Source organism: Canis lupus, chromosome 7 (genome assembly GCF_048164855.1).
Source record: "Canis lupus baileyi chromosome 7, mCanLup2.hap1, whole genome shotgun sequence".
Taxonomy (NCBI): domain Eukaryota; kingdom Metazoa; phylum Chordata; class Mammalia; order Carnivora; family Canidae; genus Canis; species Canis lupus.
In genome coordinates this window covers 71,119,212-71,137,914 of record NC_132844.1, presented here as the reverse complement: position 1 = coordinate 71,137,914, position 18,703 = coordinate 71,119,212, and the positions used below count along the sequence as shown (strand labels likewise).

General features: G+C 56.9%; 2 protein-coding genes across 14 annotated transcripts in view; one reads left to right on the top strand and one right to left on the bottom strand.

Annotated features, from left to right (window-relative positions):
• The first annotated feature begins 488 nt into the window (after nt 1-488).
• On the top strand, nt 489-3,564 carry CYP21A2 (cytochrome P450 family 21 subfamily A member 2). Of its 3 annotated transcripts, XM_072833639.1 has the most exons (10): nt 489-767; nt 856-945; nt 1,053-1,207; nt 1,296-1,391; nt 1,489-1,590; nt 1,690-1,776; nt 1,872-2,072; nt 2,294-2,472; nt 2,554-2,657; nt 2,763-3,564. In XM_072833639.1, exons 1-10 carry the CDS (start codon nt 569-571, stop codon nt 3,026-3,028), a joined length of 1,479 nt encoding a protein of 492 aa, XP_072689740.1. In that variant the 5' UTR covers nt 489-568; the 3' UTR covers nt 3,029-3,564. The 3 variants fall into 3 exon arrangements, with proteins under 3 accessions (XP_072689740.1, XP_072689741.1, XP_072689742.1); XM_072833640.1 differs by lacking the exon at nt 2,554-2,657 and having other exon boundaries at nt 2,763-2,994; XM_072833641.1 differs by lacking the exon at nt 489-767 and having other exon boundaries at nt 1,079-1,207.
• Nucleotides 3,056-18,703, bottom strand: part of TNXB (tenascin XB) — a 56,622-nt gene continuing 40,974 nt past the window's right edge. For 7 of the 11 annotated variants that reach the window (XM_072833609.1, XM_072833611.1, XM_072833612.1 and 4 more), the window contains 19 exons: nt 18,166-18,516; nt 14,064-14,396; nt 11,830-12,147; nt 11,090-11,440; nt 9,499-9,774; nt 8,008-8,295; nt 6,915-7,238; nt 6,283-6,618; nt 5,878-6,000; nt 5,628-5,771; nt 5,365-5,484; nt 5,119-5,262; nt 4,872-5,002; nt 4,624-4,756; nt 4,379-4,530; nt 4,190-4,286; nt 3,932-4,093; nt 3,691-3,854; nt 3,056-3,352 (listed from right to left, as the gene is read on the bottom strand). In XM_072833609.1, coding sequence (XP_072689710.1) covers nt 3,248-3,352; nt 3,691-3,854; nt 3,932-4,093; nt 4,190-4,286; nt 4,379-4,530; nt 4,624-4,756; nt 4,872-5,002; nt 5,119-5,262; nt 5,365-5,484; nt 5,628-5,771; nt 5,878-6,000; nt 6,283-6,618; nt 6,915-7,238; nt 8,008-8,295; nt 9,499-9,774; nt 11,090-11,440; nt 11,830-12,147; nt 14,064-14,396; nt 18,166-18,516 — 4,052 coding nt within the window. In that variant the 3' untranslated portion in view covers nt 3,056-3,247. Of the gene's footprint in view, nt 3,353-3,690; nt 3,855-3,931; nt 4,094-4,189; nt 4,287-4,378; nt 4,531-4,623; nt 4,757-4,871; nt 5,003-5,118; nt 5,263-5,364; nt 5,485-5,627; nt 5,772-5,877; nt 6,001-6,282; nt 6,619-6,914; nt 7,239-8,007; nt 8,296-8,518; nt 8,760-9,498; nt 9,775-11,089; nt 11,441-11,829; nt 12,148-14,063; nt 14,397-18,165; nt 18,517-18,703 lie in introns of those variants that run through there. The other 4 variants (XM_072833613.1, XM_072833614.1, XM_072833619.1 and 1 more) reach the window with 4 other exon arrangements.

Sequence of the window (18,703 nt, the reverse complement as noted above, 5' to 3'; positions counted from 1 at the left end):
TGTAGTTCTTCAACTTTTGAGACTGAAATAGGGCACGATTAATAATTACACTGGGACTGCAGGTGTAACCTGGATGACCCAGGCAGACCAGGCCGAAAGGTCACCCCATCTGTAGGTGAAGAACACGCAGGCTGCTTGCATCTCCTTTTGTCCTTGGGCAAGCCAGGACGGGCATGTTAGGCAGGGATGGCCGTGGTCTCTCTGAGATAAAGCTTTGGCGGGATGGTGGTCCAAGGTGGGTGGCTCTGGGAGAGGGCGCAGGCCCGAGAGTGGCCACGTTGTCCTGTGTGGTTGGTGTGCAGCCAGAAAATCGATTCCGGCTGCGGGAGAAAGGTCAGGGTCACGTCCCCTTCCTTTCTTCTTGATGGATGAGGGACCTGTTCTTTGAGATGTGGACTCCCCAAGGCCAGGGAGGCCGATGCCCTTCCAGGAATACGTGGGCGGGACAGTGGGCCGGGACCCGACGGAAGGACTCAAAGGAGGCCGCAGAAGTCGGAGCACAGGATGGATGGTGGGGCCGCAGGAGCTATAAGTGGCCCGGCCAGGGCCCTTGCACGGGTCTCTGGCCATGCTACTCCTCGGGGTGCTGCTGCTGACTGTGCTGGCTGGTGCCCGCCTGCTGTGGGGCAAGTGGAAGCTCAGGGGTCTGCACCTCCCACCTCTTGTCCCTGGCTGCCTGCACCTGCTGCAGCCCGACCTTCCCCTCCACCTGCTGGGTTTGACGCAGAAACTGGGGCCCATCTACAGGCTCCGCCTGGGGCTGCAAGGTGAGTCTGCCTCTGCTCCGTCGCCAGCCCCACCGCGTGGGAGGTAGGGTCCCCTTCCTGCTGACACCCCGCTCTGACTCCTCCCCAGATGTGGTGGTGCTGAATTCTAAGAGGACCATCGAGGAAGCCATGGTCAGGAAATGGGTGGACTTCGCCGGCAGACCACAGACGCCATCCTGTAAGGGCTGGGGCGGTTCTCGAGGGACGTGGGCTGTCAGAGGCCGGGAAGGCCAGCCTGCGGCTCCCATGGTCCGTCCCTCCCCTCTCCTATTCTCCTACTCGCAGACAAGCTGGTGTCTCTGCACCACCAGGACCTGTCCCTGGGGGACTACTCCCTGCTGTGGAAGGCTCACAAGAAACTCACCCGCTCAGCCCTGCTGCTGGGCATCCGCAGCTCCATGGAGCCGCTGGTGGAGCAGCTGACCCAGGAGTTCTGTGAGGTGAGGCTGCCGCCCCACAGCCGCCCCAGCTCCGCTGCCCCTTGCCCGGCGGCGCCCGGCCTGCTTAGCTCCTGTTCCTCCTCCGCAGCGCATGAGAGCCCAGGCTGGCACCCCTGTGGCCATCCAGAAGGAATTCTCTTTGCTCACCTGCGCCATCATCTGTCACCTCACCTTCGGAGACAAGGTCAAGGTTTTCTTGCCCTCCATGTGCTGGGGCCCTTCTTTAGCCTCTCCCTGGCCCTCTCTGGTCCTGAACTTTTTTCTTCTTTTTTTTTCGGCAGGAGGACACCTTAGTACATACCTTTCATGACTGTGTTCAAGACCTGATGAGAACCTGGGAGCACTGGTCCATCCAAATGTTGGACATCATTCCCTTTCTCAGGGTGAGGGGTGCAGCCCAGACTCCCTGGGTCCTGGGAGGGGCGGTGCGGGGGGAGCAGGCCTCCTTGCCAGCGGCTGCACCCTTCTGCCCCCTGCCCCAGTTTTTTCCCAACCCAGGCCTCTGGAGGCTGAAGCGAGCCTTGGAGAACCGGGACCACATCGTAGAGAAGCAGCTGAGGCAGCACAAGGTGGGAAGGCCGCGTGGGCCTGGCTCCCCCGCAGTCTGCCCCCAGGTGGCGCACCTGCTGGACGCGCTCAGGCGGGCTCCTCCTCCCCACCACAGGAGAGCATGGTGGCAGGCCAGTGGAGGGACATGACCGACTACATGCTCCAGAGGGTGGGGAGGCTGAGAGCAGAAGAGGGCTGTGGACAGCTCCTCGAAGGACACGTGCACATGTCCGTGGTGGACCTTTTCATTGGCGGCACCGAGACCACGGCCACCACCCTCTCCTGGGCCGTGGCGTTCTTGCTTCACCACCCTGAGGTGCGCCCTGGGGGCAGCCCGGCTGGGGCCCAGGAACTCGGTTCGCTGCCTCCCCCCGCCCCCATGGGATGCGTTCACCCAGGGGCGCTTCTCCCAGTGGGCACGAAGGCTCCTCCACTGGGTTGCTCTAGGGAGGGGCCCGGGGCCGGGAGGCCAGGCAGGCCTGGGTCAGCTACCTCAGGGTTCCCACCCCAGACACCAGGCTTGCTCCCATTTCCCAGATTCAGCAGCGACTGCAGGAAGAGCTGGATCGGGAGCTGGGTCCTGGAGCTTCAGGCTCCCGAATCCCGTACAGAGACCCCACACGCCTGCCCCTGCTCAGCGCCACCGTTGCCGAGGTGCTGCGCCTGCGGCCCGTCGTGCCCCTGGCCCTGCCGCACTGCACCACGCGGCCCAGCAGGTGACTCTCCTAAGAGCTGGGCACACGGGGGACCAAAGGGTGGGGGATCCTGGTGGGCCTCTGACTCCACCTTCCTCTCAGTATCTCGGGCTACGACATCCCCGAGGGCATGGTTGTCATCCCCAACCTGCAAGGCGCCCACTTAGACGAGACGGTCTGGGAGCGGCCACAGGAGTTCCGGCCCGGTGCGTGGTGGCAGGGGAGGGGCGGTGGCTGCGGCACAAGGGCTGGGGGCGGCGGAGGCCAGTCCCCACCGCTACTGGACCCTGGTTCTATCCTCCCGCCCGCAGATCGCTTCCTGGTCCCCGGCGCCAGCCCCAGAGTGCTGGCCTTCGGCTGCGGGGCGCGTGTGTGCCTGGGGGAGCCGCTGGCACGCCTTGAGCTCCTGGTGGTGCTGGCGCAGCTGCTCCGGGCCTTCACGCTGATGCCCGCTGCGGGCACCCTGCCCTCTCTGCGACCCCGGGCCCGCTGCGGCGTCAACCTCAGCATGCAGCCTTTCCAGGTGCAGCTGCAGTCCCGGGGGGCAGGGGTCCTGGGACGTGGCCAGCACCCATGACAGGCAGGACACACGACGGCTGTGTGCTTCAGTTTCTCCTTTTATTTCTCCCGTACAAACCCCGTCCCTCCCCCCTGTAAACATGGTGCTGTGAGATCGCAGATGGAGAAGGCTCCCTCCTCCGGTGGCTGGATAGTGAGGGTGGCCCCTGGCTCTTCTCTCAGCGCGACCCCTCAGTGCTCGGCAGTCATACTGGGGCGCCGGAGATGTGAGCTGTGGTCAGCCTCCCTGGGCTGCTGGGGGCCGGTAGCTTCTTGGTCTGAGCTTCATTTCCGTGAAGGGCACAGAGAACTCGAAGCCCTTCCAGTAGTACCAGCTCACCCCCTGGGAAAGGATTGTTGAGACAGAGTCAGAGCCAGACAGACGTCCCATCTGCTCCCCAGCCTACACCCTGCACCCCGGCATCTGGGGAGATGGTTCCCAGAAATCAATCACCCTCCCCCCGCACCCACTTCATGATCCTCAACTGCAAAGGCCGGAGGCTTAGTCTAAGCTGGCCCTTTACATCCAATAAATCGTGCTCATGTCTCCCTCGAGATGACCTGGTGAGATTAGCATTATTGTTTCATTTCACAGATGACAGCCCAAGGCGCCAAGCGGCTCTGTCGCTCATCCCGCCACCCCGCAGCAGGCTGAGCCCTGAGCCACTCCCAGCCCCTCACCTGGTGGTCCACTGTACTTCCGTAGAGCCCGTTGAGGTTGGCGTAGTGGCAGTTCCTGTACCACCAGGCCCCGCGGTATGACACCGCGCAGGAGATGAGCAGGTTGTTGGGGTCGCGATCACGGGCGGAAAAGACACTGCCACTATGGTAGCTCATGGAGTCCCCTGGACCGGTGTGAAAGGGGCAGTGAGGGCCTCCCCTCCCCTGCCCCACTGTCCACGGGCCCCAGGTCCACCCTGACCTGCTGTGCCGTGGTAGCCGTCCAGATGAAGGCGGTAGTACTCCGCAGCTGAGTCTACTCGGAAGGAGTCATACTGTGCGAACACGGCCTCGTCCCCAGCCCGCAGGTCCACACGCATGGAGTAGTCGCCCGCTTTTGTCAGGCTGTGCAGGGCCTCGTTGCCTGGGGGTAAGGAGGTGCTCTCACCAGAGTCCCCCATCCACCGGCCACCGGCCCTTCCCGGCCCCGCCCCTGCCCCTGTCCCTGCGAGGCACTGACCCAACCAGAACTCCCCAGAGATGTTGCCGAAGCCGTGGGCGTAGTCCTCCCAGTCCCTCCAAAAGTCTGTCTGTCCATCCATGCGGCGCTGGAACACCTGGCAAGCCGGGGGAGCCACCATCAGCCACGGCTCCGGGCACAGCAGCCCGTGCCCCGCGCAGACCCTTGGGCGTTCTGTCCGCCACCCACCAGCCAGCCGCCCCCGTCGGTCTCCATGTCACAAAACACATTGAGGGGCCGCTCGCGGTTGCCATTGAGGAAGACGGTGGTGGTCCTGGAGGTGCCGGCTCCGTTCTGCATCTCTTCCCCGCAGTCCCGAGGGAAGGGGATTCGAAGTCCACCTGGGGAGAGGAGAATGACGGACCGGTCCTGTCCCCGCGCCCGGCGCCCTGCTGCCCGCTCGGCCCCCCGCCTTAGGTCCCAGCGCCAAATACCAGTGGTGAAGGAGGTGGACACCGGCGGCGTGAGGCTCTCGCCCCACACAGCCCGGAGCCACACGCTGTAGGGGGTGGAGGGAAAGAGGCCCAGAAGCTGGTGAGAAGTGGCCCCGCCTGGGAGCACGACCTCCTGTGGATAGATGAGGAGCAGGTCAGGGCCGGGCAGGGGACCCACTGGGGGAGGTGGGGGACGGGCAGCGTCTCCTGGAACCGGCGGGGCTGGCCAGTGAGGGAGAGAGGAGCACCTGTGTCTGTCCACCAAGGGCGTTGAAACTGAGCAGGTAGCTAGTCGGCGGGACTTGGGGCTCAGTCCAAGTGAGCAGGGCCATGCGGGGGGTTACTTCCTTGGCCTCCAAGTCCTGGGGGGCTTCCAGCCCTGGGAGGGGAGGTGGGAAGAGAAGATGGAGATGCAGATGGAGATGGAGATAGAGATGGAGATGGAGATAGAGATGACCTCCCCTGCCCCTGTGGCACACACCTCCCAGGCCGTACCTGTGGTGAAGGTGATGCTGGCTGGGGAGGTGAGGTTGGGCCCCCGGAGACCACGCACAGTCGCTGTGTAGTTGGTGTGGAGCCTCAGGCCCCCCAGAGGGTACTCCACCGCGCTGCCAGGGGCCGAGGCCTGCAGTGGGGGGTCTGGAGGTGGGGTGAGCATCAGCCTCTGCCCCCTCGGTGCCCTGCCAGAGCCTCTGTCCCCTCCCTGACCAAGTCCCCTCTGGAGGCCTCAGCCCAGCTCACCCCCTGGGGCTGTGACACGGATGTTATATGTGTCCACGGGGGCCTGAGGAGGCTTCCAGTGCAGCAGAGCTGATCCCTCCGTCAAGTTCAGTGCACGGAGCTGGGTGGGGCCATCAGGAACTGGGAGAAGGGAGGAGGCTCAGAGCTGTCCCCGCTCCCCTCTCCACGCCTCACCTCCCCAAGCTCTACGGGCCTCCTGTCCACAGTCGAATCCTCTCACGCCTCCTTCCCCCTCATCCTGTCGGGGACCTAGCCCATCTCACCTGTGGTGAGGTAGCCTGTGAGAGGCTCACTCTCCTCAAAGCCACGGACAGAGACCACGGTCACCTCATAGTGAGAGCCTGGCATCAGCCCCTGGAGTTTCTGGGTCCGGGCTTGGCCATCCACCTGCACACTCTGTGGCTCCCCTGAAAACACACAGGCTTGGGAGTTTGCCCAGGGAAGCAGGCAAGAGCCACAGGGTGAGCAGACTGCAGGGGGCGGGAGGGCAAAGGGGGGGCAAAAGGGGGTCACCTCCATCTGCCAGCTGGTAGGAAACTTTGAAACTGTCCACTCTGGATGGTGGAGGCATCCAGCTGACCTGGGCCGATGTTTCCCTGATTTCCCTGAACTGAAGGTCCCGGGGGCTTTCCAGAACTGAGGGGAGAGGTGTGCCGAGGAATGTCAGTGAGGGTGCCGGGCAGGGAGGCTCCTGCCTCGGGATCCCCTGCCCTGCTCCTTCCCAGGGCCCCAGTGGCTGCACACCTGCTCACCACCAGCCCTTTCCTCCAGACCTCAGAGAGGAAGACTCTGGAGATTCCCCTCAGCCCCACCACACACCAACCTCCCCTCTGGCGGAGGCACTAGGTCCCGCCCCACAAAGTACAAAGACCTCTCACATCAGGGCAGCACACGAATGTGCCCACTGTGGGGCCTTACCTGGGCTGAGGGTACGGGCTGTGCCCTGGATGCTGTCGGCCTTATGGGGCCCACGCAGCCCATACAATGTAAGGCTGTACAGGGTCCCCGGATGCAGGTCCCGGAGCACGGCTGAGCGCTGCGTCCCTGGCACCGTCAACTCCCGCTGCAGCAGGGGACGTGAGTGGGGCTCTAGAGTGCTTGGTGATGGGACCCCAAAACGGAGCAGGAAGGAGTCAAAGGCCTCGGATGGGGCCTCCCAGTTGAGCCGCAGCGAACTGGTGGTCACATCAGTCACTGACAGCTGGGACAGGCGGGGCCCTGGCTCCCCTGGGGTCAGACCGGCAGGAGCAGGCCCTGCACAGAGTGGGTGGGAGACAAAAGCACACCACGTTGGTGGGCTGGAGCAGGTCTCTTCCACCACCCCACCCCGGCCCCAAGTTTCTCATATGTGAGGTGGTGGAGCTCATGCAAGGCAGGTACTCAGCTGGGGCCCATGTGAGCATGTGTGTGGAGCACCACAGGCGGCTGCTGCACCCCTTCCTCCCTCCACACTGCCCTCCAGTCACTGCCTCTGGGCACCCCCTTTAGCCTTTCCAGTCCCAGACCTGAGGTGGGTGAGGCCTAGATACGGGGCCCTTGCCCGGCGGTACCTGTGGTGCCCTCAGCTGAGATAGGCCCCAGGCGCTTCCCTCCATGGAGGCCATAGAGGAAGAACTGGTAGGAGGTGCTGGGCTCCAGGCCTGACACTAGGACCTTGTTCTGGTTGCCACCCACGAGCAAGGCCTGGGGCTGCCCATCTGTGTCCTGATACTGGACCACGAAAGAGTCAAAGGGGCCCTGGGCCACATTCCACAACAGGTGCAGAGAGTCTGGGGTTATGTCGCTCACTGCCAGTGTCCTTAGGTGGGGCCCTTCAGGGAGCTCAGGGGCCTCTGTGGCGGGGCTCCAGGGGGCTGGTGTGTCCACTTCCGGGGCTGCGTGGGAGAAGCCCAGGGGAGAAGCTGAGCAGGGGTGACCAAGGCTCTACTAGCATCGCCCTTCTCTTGAATCTCCCCTTCCCCTGCTTTGGCACTGATTCTTGCCCCCCACCCCCAACCCCGGCCTCCGTGAGCACCAGCACTGTGGCCCCATCAGATACTTGCTTCTCCTTCTCCTCCTCCATGTATTCTGGGTGTCTCATCTTGAGGTGCGTGCACAGCCTGCTCCCTCCCCACCATGTCTGGGTGCCTATGCTCCTGGCCCAAGGCAGGAAGAGCTGGGCGGGGCATGTGGTCCAGGGGGGTGGAGTGGGGGTGCATAGCTGAGGACGGAGCTGGCTGGTAAACTGGAAGGGCAGATCGCACCAACCAGGTCGGCCGATGGGCCCCATCCTGCTGACCTCAGCTGGGTGTTAATAACTCCCAGCTCCATCACTGTAGCCACTTCTGGTTGCTACGCCCCTCACCTATTTTCTTTTCCAGTTATTTTCCACTTGGGAAAAAATGCTCCTGACTCATCCACAGGAGGGGGTTTGCCCCTATCTGGCAAGGCTGCCCGCGGGGAGGTAAGAGCTGCCTCAGTAGAGTGAGGGGAACAGCTGGCAGTGCTGGGCAGCATGGGGGCTGGGAGACAGGGGACCACTGCCAGGGCCTTTCCTTGTGCCTGCCTTGGCTGCCCTGGCTCCTGCTTTGGATGGATTCCTCGGGTTACCATCGGAGCTGGCCCCACTGCACCTCCCTTCCTCCCAGGCCCACTCATGCTCACCTGTCACTCCCAGGACGGAGATGGGGCCCAAGTGCTGTCTTCCGTGGATCCCATAGAGCAGGAATTTGTATTTCCTGCCAGGCTCCAGGCCCTGTATGGTGACGTCCCGCTGGTCTTTGGCCACAGGCACTGCCCGGGGCTGCCCAGCTGGGTCCCTGTACTGGACCACAAAGGAATCAAAGAGGCCCTGGGCTACCGTCCATGAGAGGCTCAGGGAGTTGGAGGTCTCATCTATCACTGTCAGCTCTCCGAGGCGGGGTGGGTGCTGCTGCTCCTTCTCCAGGGGAGCTGTAAACAGAGTGGGAGGAGAGACCTTAGTTAAGAGCTACCTTTACTGCAGCCCTGGCAGCTTCTCGGAGACATGAGGGTCTAGGAAAGGGTCCCTGCACTGTGGCTTCAGTCTGCCTGAAAGGAAGAAAAGCGAGCAGCTTGATCTCTGCTGGAGGCCACTGCCCCTGCCCCCCTTCCCTCCCTGCTGTGATCAGGGTGCAGTAAATGCAGAGAAGATCACCTTGTGAGACAGTGTCCCTGGGGGTGTAGAGAAAGGCCTCAGTTTCTCCCTGGCCCCTGATCCCTCGAGCAGGAGGTGGCCAGAGCCGAGAAAGGCTCCCAGAGTGTATCTGGGTTGTCAGGGAAACACCCCTAAACACTAAGAGCTGGGTTGGGCAGCCAGCCAAGCTTGTGGGCTCCCATGGCTTGGCCATGACCTCCTCTCTCTTGCTATCAGCCTGGGCCATCCTCCCACCCACTTTCCAGCCCTCCACTAACACCATTGGACCAGGGCAGGGTTGGCAGGGGGGCAGCCGGGGTAGAACAAAGAGGAGAGCAGAACACAGAGGAGACCTGCCCTGGCGGGGACAGGCGTTAGCTGATGGGGTCAGAGGAGAAGCCTGTATTCAGTGCCCATAATGAGGGTTTGGAGTCTGAGTGTCCCAGCTGACTGTGTGCCCCATCCCCATCTGGCCAGGGTGACTCATGGTCCTGGGAGGGAGGTAAGGGTCAGTGACCCACCTCCACCCTTTCCTCAGGGGGCTGAGTAATAGGCACAATGACTCCAGATTTTTCCATAGTCTTTCTACAGCCAAACCCTTCCATATTTTCCACCTCCTGCCTCGGCTGGGACAGAGGGAAGGACTGGAACATTTATTAAGTGCTGATCCATATTTATTATGCATATGCAGGTATAGTAACTGTGGTTCGAGGGAAAGAAGTGGCTTGTCTGTGGCCACACCACTGGCAATTGGAATTTGAACATGGTTCTGCTTAGCTCCAAAGACTGGATTCTTTTTATGACATCAGCAGTCAGTGAATGAAGGGAATAATGCACATATAAAATACTTAGAATAGAGCCTGGCACGTGATGGAGGCTCAGTAAATGTTTGCTCTTGCTGCCATAAAGGCTGAAGGCAGGGATAGGCCGGTGGGGGGCAGCTCTTGGGGCTTAAGTCAGAGGCAACTCTAGAAAACATGGGGTGCAAGGCTGGGGCTCACCTGTGCTGCTGTCGGCAGAGATGGGGCCCAAGCGCTTCCTGCCCGCCAGCCCGTAGAGCAGGAACCTGTACTTCCTGCTGGGCTCCAGGCCAGGGATGGTGACCTCACGCTGGTCTGCGGACACAGGCACCCCCCGGGGCTGCCCATCCCTGTCCTTGTATTGGACCACGAAGGAGTCGAATTCGCCCTCGGGGACCGTCCACGAGAGGCTAATGGAGTCTGGGGTCACGTCTGTCACTGTCAGCTCCCCAAGGCTGGGAAGTTTCGTGTCTGGGCCTGGAGTAGAGAGAGAGGTGTATGGAAAGTGACAGAAATGGTGACAGAAGCTGGCAGAGCTTTGTCAGGATGCTAGGGCTCTGGGAGCTGGTTCTGAGAGCTGGGAGGGGGTGGCTAGGCCACCTGGCAGGAAGCAGGCCAGCAGAGGAACAGGGAAAAAGATGAACCAGGTTAGCCAGCAGCATCCCCAGGATGTAGGACAAGTAGGGAGAAGGATGGGAACGAGAGGGGTCATGGGGAGCTCTGGACCTGGTGTTTACTGGACCCAGTAAATAATCAGGTCAGGAGGCCCCAGCTTTGGAGCTTGGAGCATAGAAACAGGACACTAATTGCCACCACAAGGGGGTGAAGGCCTGTCTGGAGGCACAAGCACCCATGAGGGCCTCCAGCATCACGCGTCTTTGTGTCTACAGACACAGGACCATGGCGTTTCTCATCCTGGAGCCCGAAGAGCAGGGACTTGTACTTGCAGGTGGGTCCAGACCCGAAATGGTGATCTCGCGAAGGCCTCGAGCCACAGGCACCACCTGGGGTGCCCCTGCACATCCCTGTACTGGACCAGAAGGAGTGGAAGGGGCCCTGGGCCACCGTCCATGAGAGGCGCACGGTGTCAGAGGTCACGGTGGCCATGGCCAGCTCCCCCAGGCCGGGGGCTGCGGGGGGCTCTGTGGGCAGAGAGGCTGGAACAGAGCGGAGGAGGCTGATGGGTCAATGGTGCGACCCTTCGAAAGAGAGAGAGTGCTTTCCCGAGGCTATGAAATAAATGTCTTGTAGCAAGCTCTTCTAAAGTGCTTAGTGCATCCCAGGCGTGGCTGTGAGCGCTTCACACACAGGCACGAGGATCCTCCCACAAAATATGAAGTACGTGCCTCTAGTATTGTCATTGCCACTATGCGTGGATCTAAGGCGCAGAGAAGTTAAGATACGGTCGGAATTCACACAGTCAGTGGTTCAGAGCAGGATTCAAACCCAGAGACGTGGTTCTGCAGCCACTAAAGACCAGAGCCACTGCAGACCAGAGACGTGGTCTGAGTCACTAAAATACCCAGTCCGGGAGCCTGAGAGGCCGTATATGAATATTTCAACAAGTTTAATGTTGCTGATAAGAAAGGAAAGTGGACAGGTAAATTTATGAAGTGAAGGGTACCTGCCAACTAAGCCTGAACAGTCTCCTACATCCTTCATGAGTAAAGGATGAGGAAGGATATTAGTGCCACATGAGAAAAGAGAGGGACCTAAGGGACGATTTGTGAGGAAAGGAGGAAAGCAAGACAAAACAGGAGACTTAGGAGACAGGGTGCTCGCTGTCACTCACCGGTCAGGCCCACGGTGGACACGGGGCCCACGCGCCGCCCCCTGTCCAGGCCATACAGGTGCATCTTGTACTTGCGTCCCGGCTCCAGACCCCCAACGGTCACCTCACTCTCGTCGCCCGGGACACGCACCACCTGGGGCCGCCCATCCCTGTCCTTGTACTGGACAGTGAAGGAGTCAAAGTGGCCCTGGGGGACGGTCCAGGAGAGGCTCAGGGAGTCTGGGGAGGATCCCGTCACCGTCAGCTCCCCCAGGAGGGGCTCCTTGGGGGGCTCTGGGGCCTCTGTGCTGGGTTCTGTGGGGCTGGGGGTCTCCTCCACCTCGGTGGGGGTTGGCGTCTCTTCTTCTGCAGCTGAGAAAGAGACACATGGAGAGGGTGAGGCAGGGTCCCCGGGAGACATCCTCAGGTCTTAGGAGAAGGATGGAGAAGCTGTGACCGGGTCTGGGGGCTCCTGATTCAGTTCAGTGAAGCCCATTCTCGGGGCTGGGTGGGCTTGCTCAGCCCACATCTCACAAACATGCTGGGAGCCTCCAGGGTCAGCCATGGGGAAGCCTGTCCAGCCACCAGCACAGCTCACGGAGGCCCGCCCTTCTCTGCATGGGAGGACCCCCTCGGTCCTCAGGGAGCCCCAGCAGGGGAGCACCTTGAGCAGAAGGGCCTCCTGCACCCCACTCACCCATTACCTGAGAGAGGGGGGTCCTGCCACTGGCCCAACCCTGAGGCTTCCACTGGCTACTCACCTGTCACCCCAATGGCAGAGATGGGGCCCATGCGCTGGCCACCGTGGAAGCCATACAGGTTCATCTTGTACTTGTGGTCTGGCTCCAGGCCTGAGATGGTGACCCCGTCTTCATGCCCTGGCACCCTCACCGCCTTGGGCTGCCCATCCCCATTCTTGTACTGGACCAGGAAGTGGTCAAACTGGCCCTCGGGGATGGTCCAGGACAGGTGCAGGGAGTTGGGGGTGGCTTTGGTCACTGCCAGCTCCCCCAGGTGTGGCTTGATGGGAGGCTCAGAGGACATGGTGGATGGGGCTTGGGTGGTCACAGCTTCATATTCTGGAGGGGACAGAGACATACAGAGACAGATGAGGATGTGCAGGTCAGCCTCTAAGTAGGTGTCTAGAAAAATAAGATCATAAGGAGCAGAGCATTGCCACCCACGGCGGCTCTAACTCATCCACTCTTCCCTTAATGTCCCAGGTTCCTGTGTTGGCCTTCTGGGCGCATATCCTCATCTTGCCCTGCCCTCCCCTGCCCTTCCCCTGCCCACTGCTCTCTTCAGTACCCACCTCCCCTGCATCCTGGGCCCTAGACCTCCCTTCCCTGGGGTCTCCTTGGCATCTCACTCCCTTTGGCTCATGTGTTTGCTCAGACCCCAAACACCTCACCTTTCCCCAGCCAGGACGCTGGAGGCTTCCTGGCTCTGTCTGCGTCCCCAGCTGCCATCAGACTCAGAGTGTCCAACCCACTCCTAAGTGCCTCCTGAGCTCCCCATACCTGTAGCCCCACCAGCCTGCCTTGGGGCCAATCCCAGTGCTGTCGCCTGCCACCTGGGTCACCACCTCCCCCCTGGGCTCCCTGCCTCCCTGTTCTCCTTGTGCCCACCCGTTCCTCACAGGGGGCCAGGATGAGCCCTTCAGTGCACAAGGGACGGCACTGGGCTCAGCTTAACATTGCAACAACCGTCTCCATCCCCAGGAGGAGTCCCTGCCTTCTGAACTGCTCCTACTGCTCTACCCCTGTCTCAGGACTCTTTCCCCCACTCAGAGGATCTCACACAAAATCCTCCCAGTCCCTCTCAGGGGCCACCATGATCCTAGTTTCCAGGCCTTGGCACCAGCTGTGACGTGGATCTGACTCTAACGCTGTCACCAAGCTAACACCTTCCCACCTTGGGTCCCAGCTGTCCTGTGGGTACCTGGCAGGCTGGCTCAAGCGTGCTGCCCGGTCCTGGCCCGGCCCCAGGACCTCCGGACACACACACACACACACACACACACACACACACACACACACCTCTTTGCCTGATGGCTGGTTCGCAGCCTGACTCCCCATGCCCGGGAGCCCTAGTATAATAAGAACTTTCTCTCTGCCATGATCAGGTTCACTCCAGTGAACTCCAGTCATGACCTTGAGATCATGACCTGAGCCGAAATCCAGAGCCGGAAGCTTAACCCACTGAGCCACCCGGACTCCTCTTAAATAGTCTTTTTTAAAAAGAGTAACACACTAAACATGAAGCCACGAGGTACGGGATGAAGTATAGAGCATCTGGGTTGAGTTTACCAATACAGCAATAATATATCCATACAACGGAATGCTCTTTGGACGTAAAGGAAATTAGATAGGGGTGGGACAACCCTGTAAATAGACTAAAAATCATTACGCTGTATACTTAAAGCAGGTGAACTTTGAGGCATGTAAATTATATCTCAGGAAAGCTGTGAATGAAGAATACATTCCAGTGGGGGGAGGCAAGGGGTGGGCGGGGTGCAGAGGAGCCAGACTGGCCAGGAGTTAATACTAGGCTGCAACAGGGCAATGGACACACGGGAGCTCCTTATGCTCTTCTTTCTCTTTGTGTGTATCCAATCTTACATATTGGGTATTTGTTGAGCGGATGAATTAATATTTCATGGCATTTCCCAACCACGCATACACACACACACACACACACACACACACACACACACAAAGATCTTTCCAGGGTTCCCAGGCAAAACAGAAAGCCACACATGGGTCAGTGGATCACTGTCTCGAAGGCTTCCACCCCACATACCTCTCGGGCACATGCCTGGCACGTCCCTGGCCTTCGGCTTCCACCCCACATCACACCTGTCCTGACATGTTACTGGGTGGAGGGCAGGTTAGGTGAGGCTTTAGGTTCCTGGATTTCCAGTGGAGGACACTCTGGAGGCTCCACCAATGAGACTTTACCCAGCCCAACCCTGAAGGTCCCCGCCGTCACTCACCGGTCAGGCCCACGGTGGACACGGGGCCCACGCGCCGCCCCCTGTCCAGGCCATACAGGTGCATCTTGTACTTGCGTCCCGGCTCCAGACCCCCAACAGTCACCTCACTCTCGTCGCCCGGGACACGCACCACCTGGGGCCGCCCATCCCTGTCCTTGTACTGGACAGTGAAGGAGTCAAAGTGGCCCTGGTGGACGGTCCAGGAGAGGCTCAGGGAGTCTGGGGAGGATCCCGTCACTGTCAGCTCCCCCAGGAGGGGCTCCTTGGGGGGCTCTGGGGCCTCTGTGCTGGGTTCTGTGGGGCTGGGGGTCTCCTCCACCTCATCCTGGGGGCCTGGGAGAAGACACAGGGATGGTGGCTTCATTGTCAAGTACTGCTCATGTCAATAGGGACAACACAGTGCAAGCAGCGGACTCTTCCAGCTTTCAACAGAAGCTGGAGAACCTCGGGGTTAGGCAACTGGTAATTAATTGATGGAGAGTGCTAGACAGGCCCCAATCCCCTTCATACTGGACTGGCCAGGACCATAAACATTCAAGAAGGCAATTCAGTCATGTGGATAGAAGCCAAAATACTTCTCATGTCCTTTGACCCAAATCCCATTTGGGCAGCCATCCTACAAAAATTATGAAAAAGTTGGAAAAAGTTGTGCCATGGGAGTCCCTTATGGGATCATCCATAACAGCAGAATGTGTCAGCAATCGAAATGACCCAGGGTTGATGATTAATTTTGTTATGGCACTTTTACCACATAGCATCAAATAACCATTAAGATGATGATTAATGCAGGTCGTACAGCCACAGAATAGACCCTCACAATGTAAGTTATGTACAAAAACAAAGGAAGAGCCAGGAATTATGTGTACACTCTGCATTTGAAAACATACAGGGAGAGGATGTGTTTTGGACATTATTATTAATGGCAGTTTTTGGGTCAAAAGGTATTCTGATGGCAGATTTTTCCTCCTATTTTTCAAATATTGCTTAATGTTGATATTCATTTCACTAGAATAATGTGGACTTATAAAGAAATCCTGGAATATAAAAATTAATAATTTGGTGGGGGCTGTGGGGAAGTGCCATGCGTTCCTTACACTGCCCTCCTTACTTTGTGTGTGCTTGTGATTTGTGTGACAGGTCATAAAATTGAACAGTGGATAACTGTTTTCCTTCCAGTTGGCAGCTGTTCTAACATCTATTATCTGATCATTCCCCTGTCCTCCTCCTCCTGCCATACTCCTGTGAACATATGTAGAAAAAAGAGGCCCATCCCCCAGGAGTCAGAGGGGCTGTGTGAAATTGGTCCTCTGTGTGAAGTATCTTCAGGAGAGGAGAAGGAACCTCATAGAGCCTCTCACTTGGTCTCGCAGAGGCGGTGAGCCCCACCCCTACAGAAGGCTCTCTCCAGGGTGCTGGGCTCTCCCTCACGGCACACAGAGAAACTCTGTTCTCATGGGGCATCAGAATCGAGCTGACACTGAATAGAGAACCCAGAAATGGGCCTTCAACTCTATGGTCAAATAATGTTTGACAAAGCAGGAAAAAATATCCACTGGAACAAAGACAGTCTCTTCAATAAACGGTGTTGGGAAAATTGGACAGCCACATGCAGAAGAATGAAACTGGACCCCTTCTTACATCAGACACAAAAATAGACTCAAAATGAATGAAAGATCTAAGTGTGAGACAGGAATCCATCAAAATCCTAGAGGAGAACACAAGTAGCAACCTCTTCAACCTTGGCTGCAGCAGCTTCTTGCTAGACACGTCTCCAAAGGCAAGGGAAACAAAGGCAAAAATGAGCTACTGGGACTTCATCAAGATAAAAACCTTTTGCACAGCAAACAGTTGCAAAAATCAAAAGACAACCGACAGAATGGGAGAAGATCTTTGCAAATGTCTTATCAGATATAGGGCTAGTACCCAAAATCTATAAAGAACTTATCAAACTCAACCCCCAAAGAACAAATAACCCAATCAAGAAATGGGCAGAAGACATGACAGACATTTCTCCAAAGAAGACCTACACATAAATAATAATAATGATAAATTTAAAAATAAATAAATAAATTAAATTAAAAAAAGAAGACCTACATATGGTCAACAGACACATGAAAAAAATGCTCCACATTCCCTCTGCCTGTGTCTCTGCCTCTCTCTCTGTGTGTCTCTCAGGAATAAATAAATAAAATCTTAAAAAAAAAAAAAAAAGGGACACCAGGCTGGCTCAATGGTTTAGCACCTCGCTTTGGCCCAGGGCATGATCCCTGGGTCCCGGGATAGAGTCCCACATCGGGCTCCCTGCACGGAGCCTGCTTCTCCCTCTGCCTGTGTCTCTGCCTCTCTCTCTGTGTTTCTCGTGAATAAATAAAATTTAAAAAAAAAAAGAAAAAGAAAAAGAAAAATGCTCCCTATCACTTGCCATCAGGGAAGTACAAATCAAAACCACTATGAGATACCACTTCACACCAGTGAGAATGGCTATAACTAACAAAACGGGAAACAAATGTTGGTGAGCTTGTGGAGAAAGGGGAACCGTCTTACACTGTTGGTAGGAATGCAGACTGGTTTAGCCACTCTGGAAAACACGGTGGAACTTCCTCAAGAAGCCAAAAATAGAGCTACCTGTGATCTAGCAATTGTACTAATAGGTATTTATCCAAGGATACAAACATAATGGAGTGAAGGGGTACCTGCACCCCAATGTTTATAGCAGCAATGTCCACATTAGCCAAAGTATAGAAAGAGCCTAGGTGTCCACTGACAGATGAATGGATAAAGAAGATGTGAGATATATATACATATATACATACATACATACATATATGTATACACACACACACAATGGAATATTAGCCATCAGAAAGAGTGAAATCTTACCATTTGCAATGATGTGGTTGGAACTAGAGGGTGTTATGCTAAGGGAAATAAGTCAGTCAGAGAAAGACAATTATCATATGATTTCACTCATATGTGGAATTCAAGAAACAAGACAGATGAACATATGTGAAGAGAAGGAAAAATAACATAAGATAAAAACAGAGAGGGAGACAAACCATAAGAGATGTCGAACTATAGGAAACAAAGTGAGGGTTCCTGGAGGGGAGGTGGGTGGGGGATGGGGTAACCAGGGGATGGGCATTAAGGAGGGCATGTGATGTAAAGAGATCTGGGTGTTATATGAAACTGATGAATCGTTAAACTCTACCCTTGAAACTAATTTAAAAAAAGAGAGAGAGAGAGAGAGAGAATCCGGCTGACCCTGACTTAGAAAAACCATCCTGACTCTCCTTTTTAGAATTTAATTCGCCTTGGGATTTTGCCTCCGTAATTTCTTAGGGACTAGAAATTATGACTTTTTCAGAATTAAATATGAAATAAATTGCAAGAGCAATGGGGGAAAAGATGGAAGGGGTGCAAGGGAGGAAAAGACATTATATTTAAAAGAAATAATTCCTGATTATAAAAGAAATGTTCACCATTTAAGAAATTTTGGAACAACAGAATAGAATAAAACAAAAAAGGCTGGAACATTCTATCCTGTCCTCCAAACCATGCATCCTGTAAGATGTGTTTCTTTCCAATTTTCTTGCCACGCATGTTATTTTCCAGTGGTTATGATTAGCATCCTTACAAAATTTGGAGGCCCCTTTTTGATTATAATATTATCAAGTAAATTGTCTTATGTTAAAACATTTTGGTGATGGCAAAAAACTCATAGATGTTGCTTAAATATTTAATCATCCCAATGTGGTTGGAAGTTGTCCTCTTTCTTTCCTTCTTGTGTGTGTGTGTGTGTGTGTGTGTGTGCGCGCGCGCACGCGCGCGCTTGGCCAGTGCTTGACACATTTCTCTTGTAGAGACACCTAGTAGCTGATCATCAGAAGGAGGTTATGCTAATATGTATGATGAGGCTTCAGGTTAGCAAATACCAAACTCCTAGGCACAGGCCACAGTTCAGGGCCGTGGAAGAAATGGTATGAAATGGGGAGGGGAGGTGTGGATTCTTAGGGACTAGCAAAAGAACAGAACAGTCATCTGGGTTACCCATGAAAAAAGGTAGTTCTCCCTGAAGATCTCTGATCCATGTCACCTCACTCACCGGTCAGGCCTATAGTGGACACGGGGCCCACGCGCCGCCCCCTGTCCAGGCCATACAGGTGCATCTTGTACTTGCGTCCCGGCTCCAGACCCCCAACGGTCACCTCACTCTCATCGCCCGGGACACGCACCACCTGGGGCCGCCCATCCCTGTCCTTGTACTGGACAGTGAAGGAGTCAAAGTGGCCCTGGGGGACGGTCCAGGAGAGGCTCAGGGAGTCTGGGGAGGATCCCGTCACCGTCAGCTCCCCCAGGAGGGGCTCCTTGGGGGGCTCTGGGGCCTCTGTGCTGGGTTCTGTGGGGCTGGGGGTCTCCTCCACCTCGGTGGGGGTTGGCGTCTCTTCTTCTGCAGCTGAGAAAGAGACACATGGAGAGGGTGAGGCAGGGTCCCCGGGAGACATCCTCAGGTCTTAGGAGAAGGATGGAGAAGCTGTGACCGGGTCTGGGGGCTCCCGATTCAGTTCAGTGAAGCCCATCCTCGGGGCTGGGTGGGCTTGCTCAGCCCACATCTCACAAACATGCTGGGAGCCTCAGGGTCA

Excerpts from the sequence above, each read along its gene's own strand:
- CYP21A2 (XM_072833639.1), top strand. The coding sequence starts at position 569 with ATGCTACTCCTCGGGGTGCTGCTGCTGACTGTGCTGGCTGGTGCCCGC. Across the intron at positions 768-855 it reads GCTCCGCCTGGGGCTGCAAG|ATGTGGTGGTGCTGAATTCT; the intron begins GTGAGTCTGCCT and ends ACTCCTCCCCAG. Across the intron at positions 2,073-2,293 it reads TCTTGCTTCACCACCCTGAG|ATTCAGCAGCGACTGCAGGA; the intron begins GTGCGCCCTGGG and ends CCCATTTCCCAG.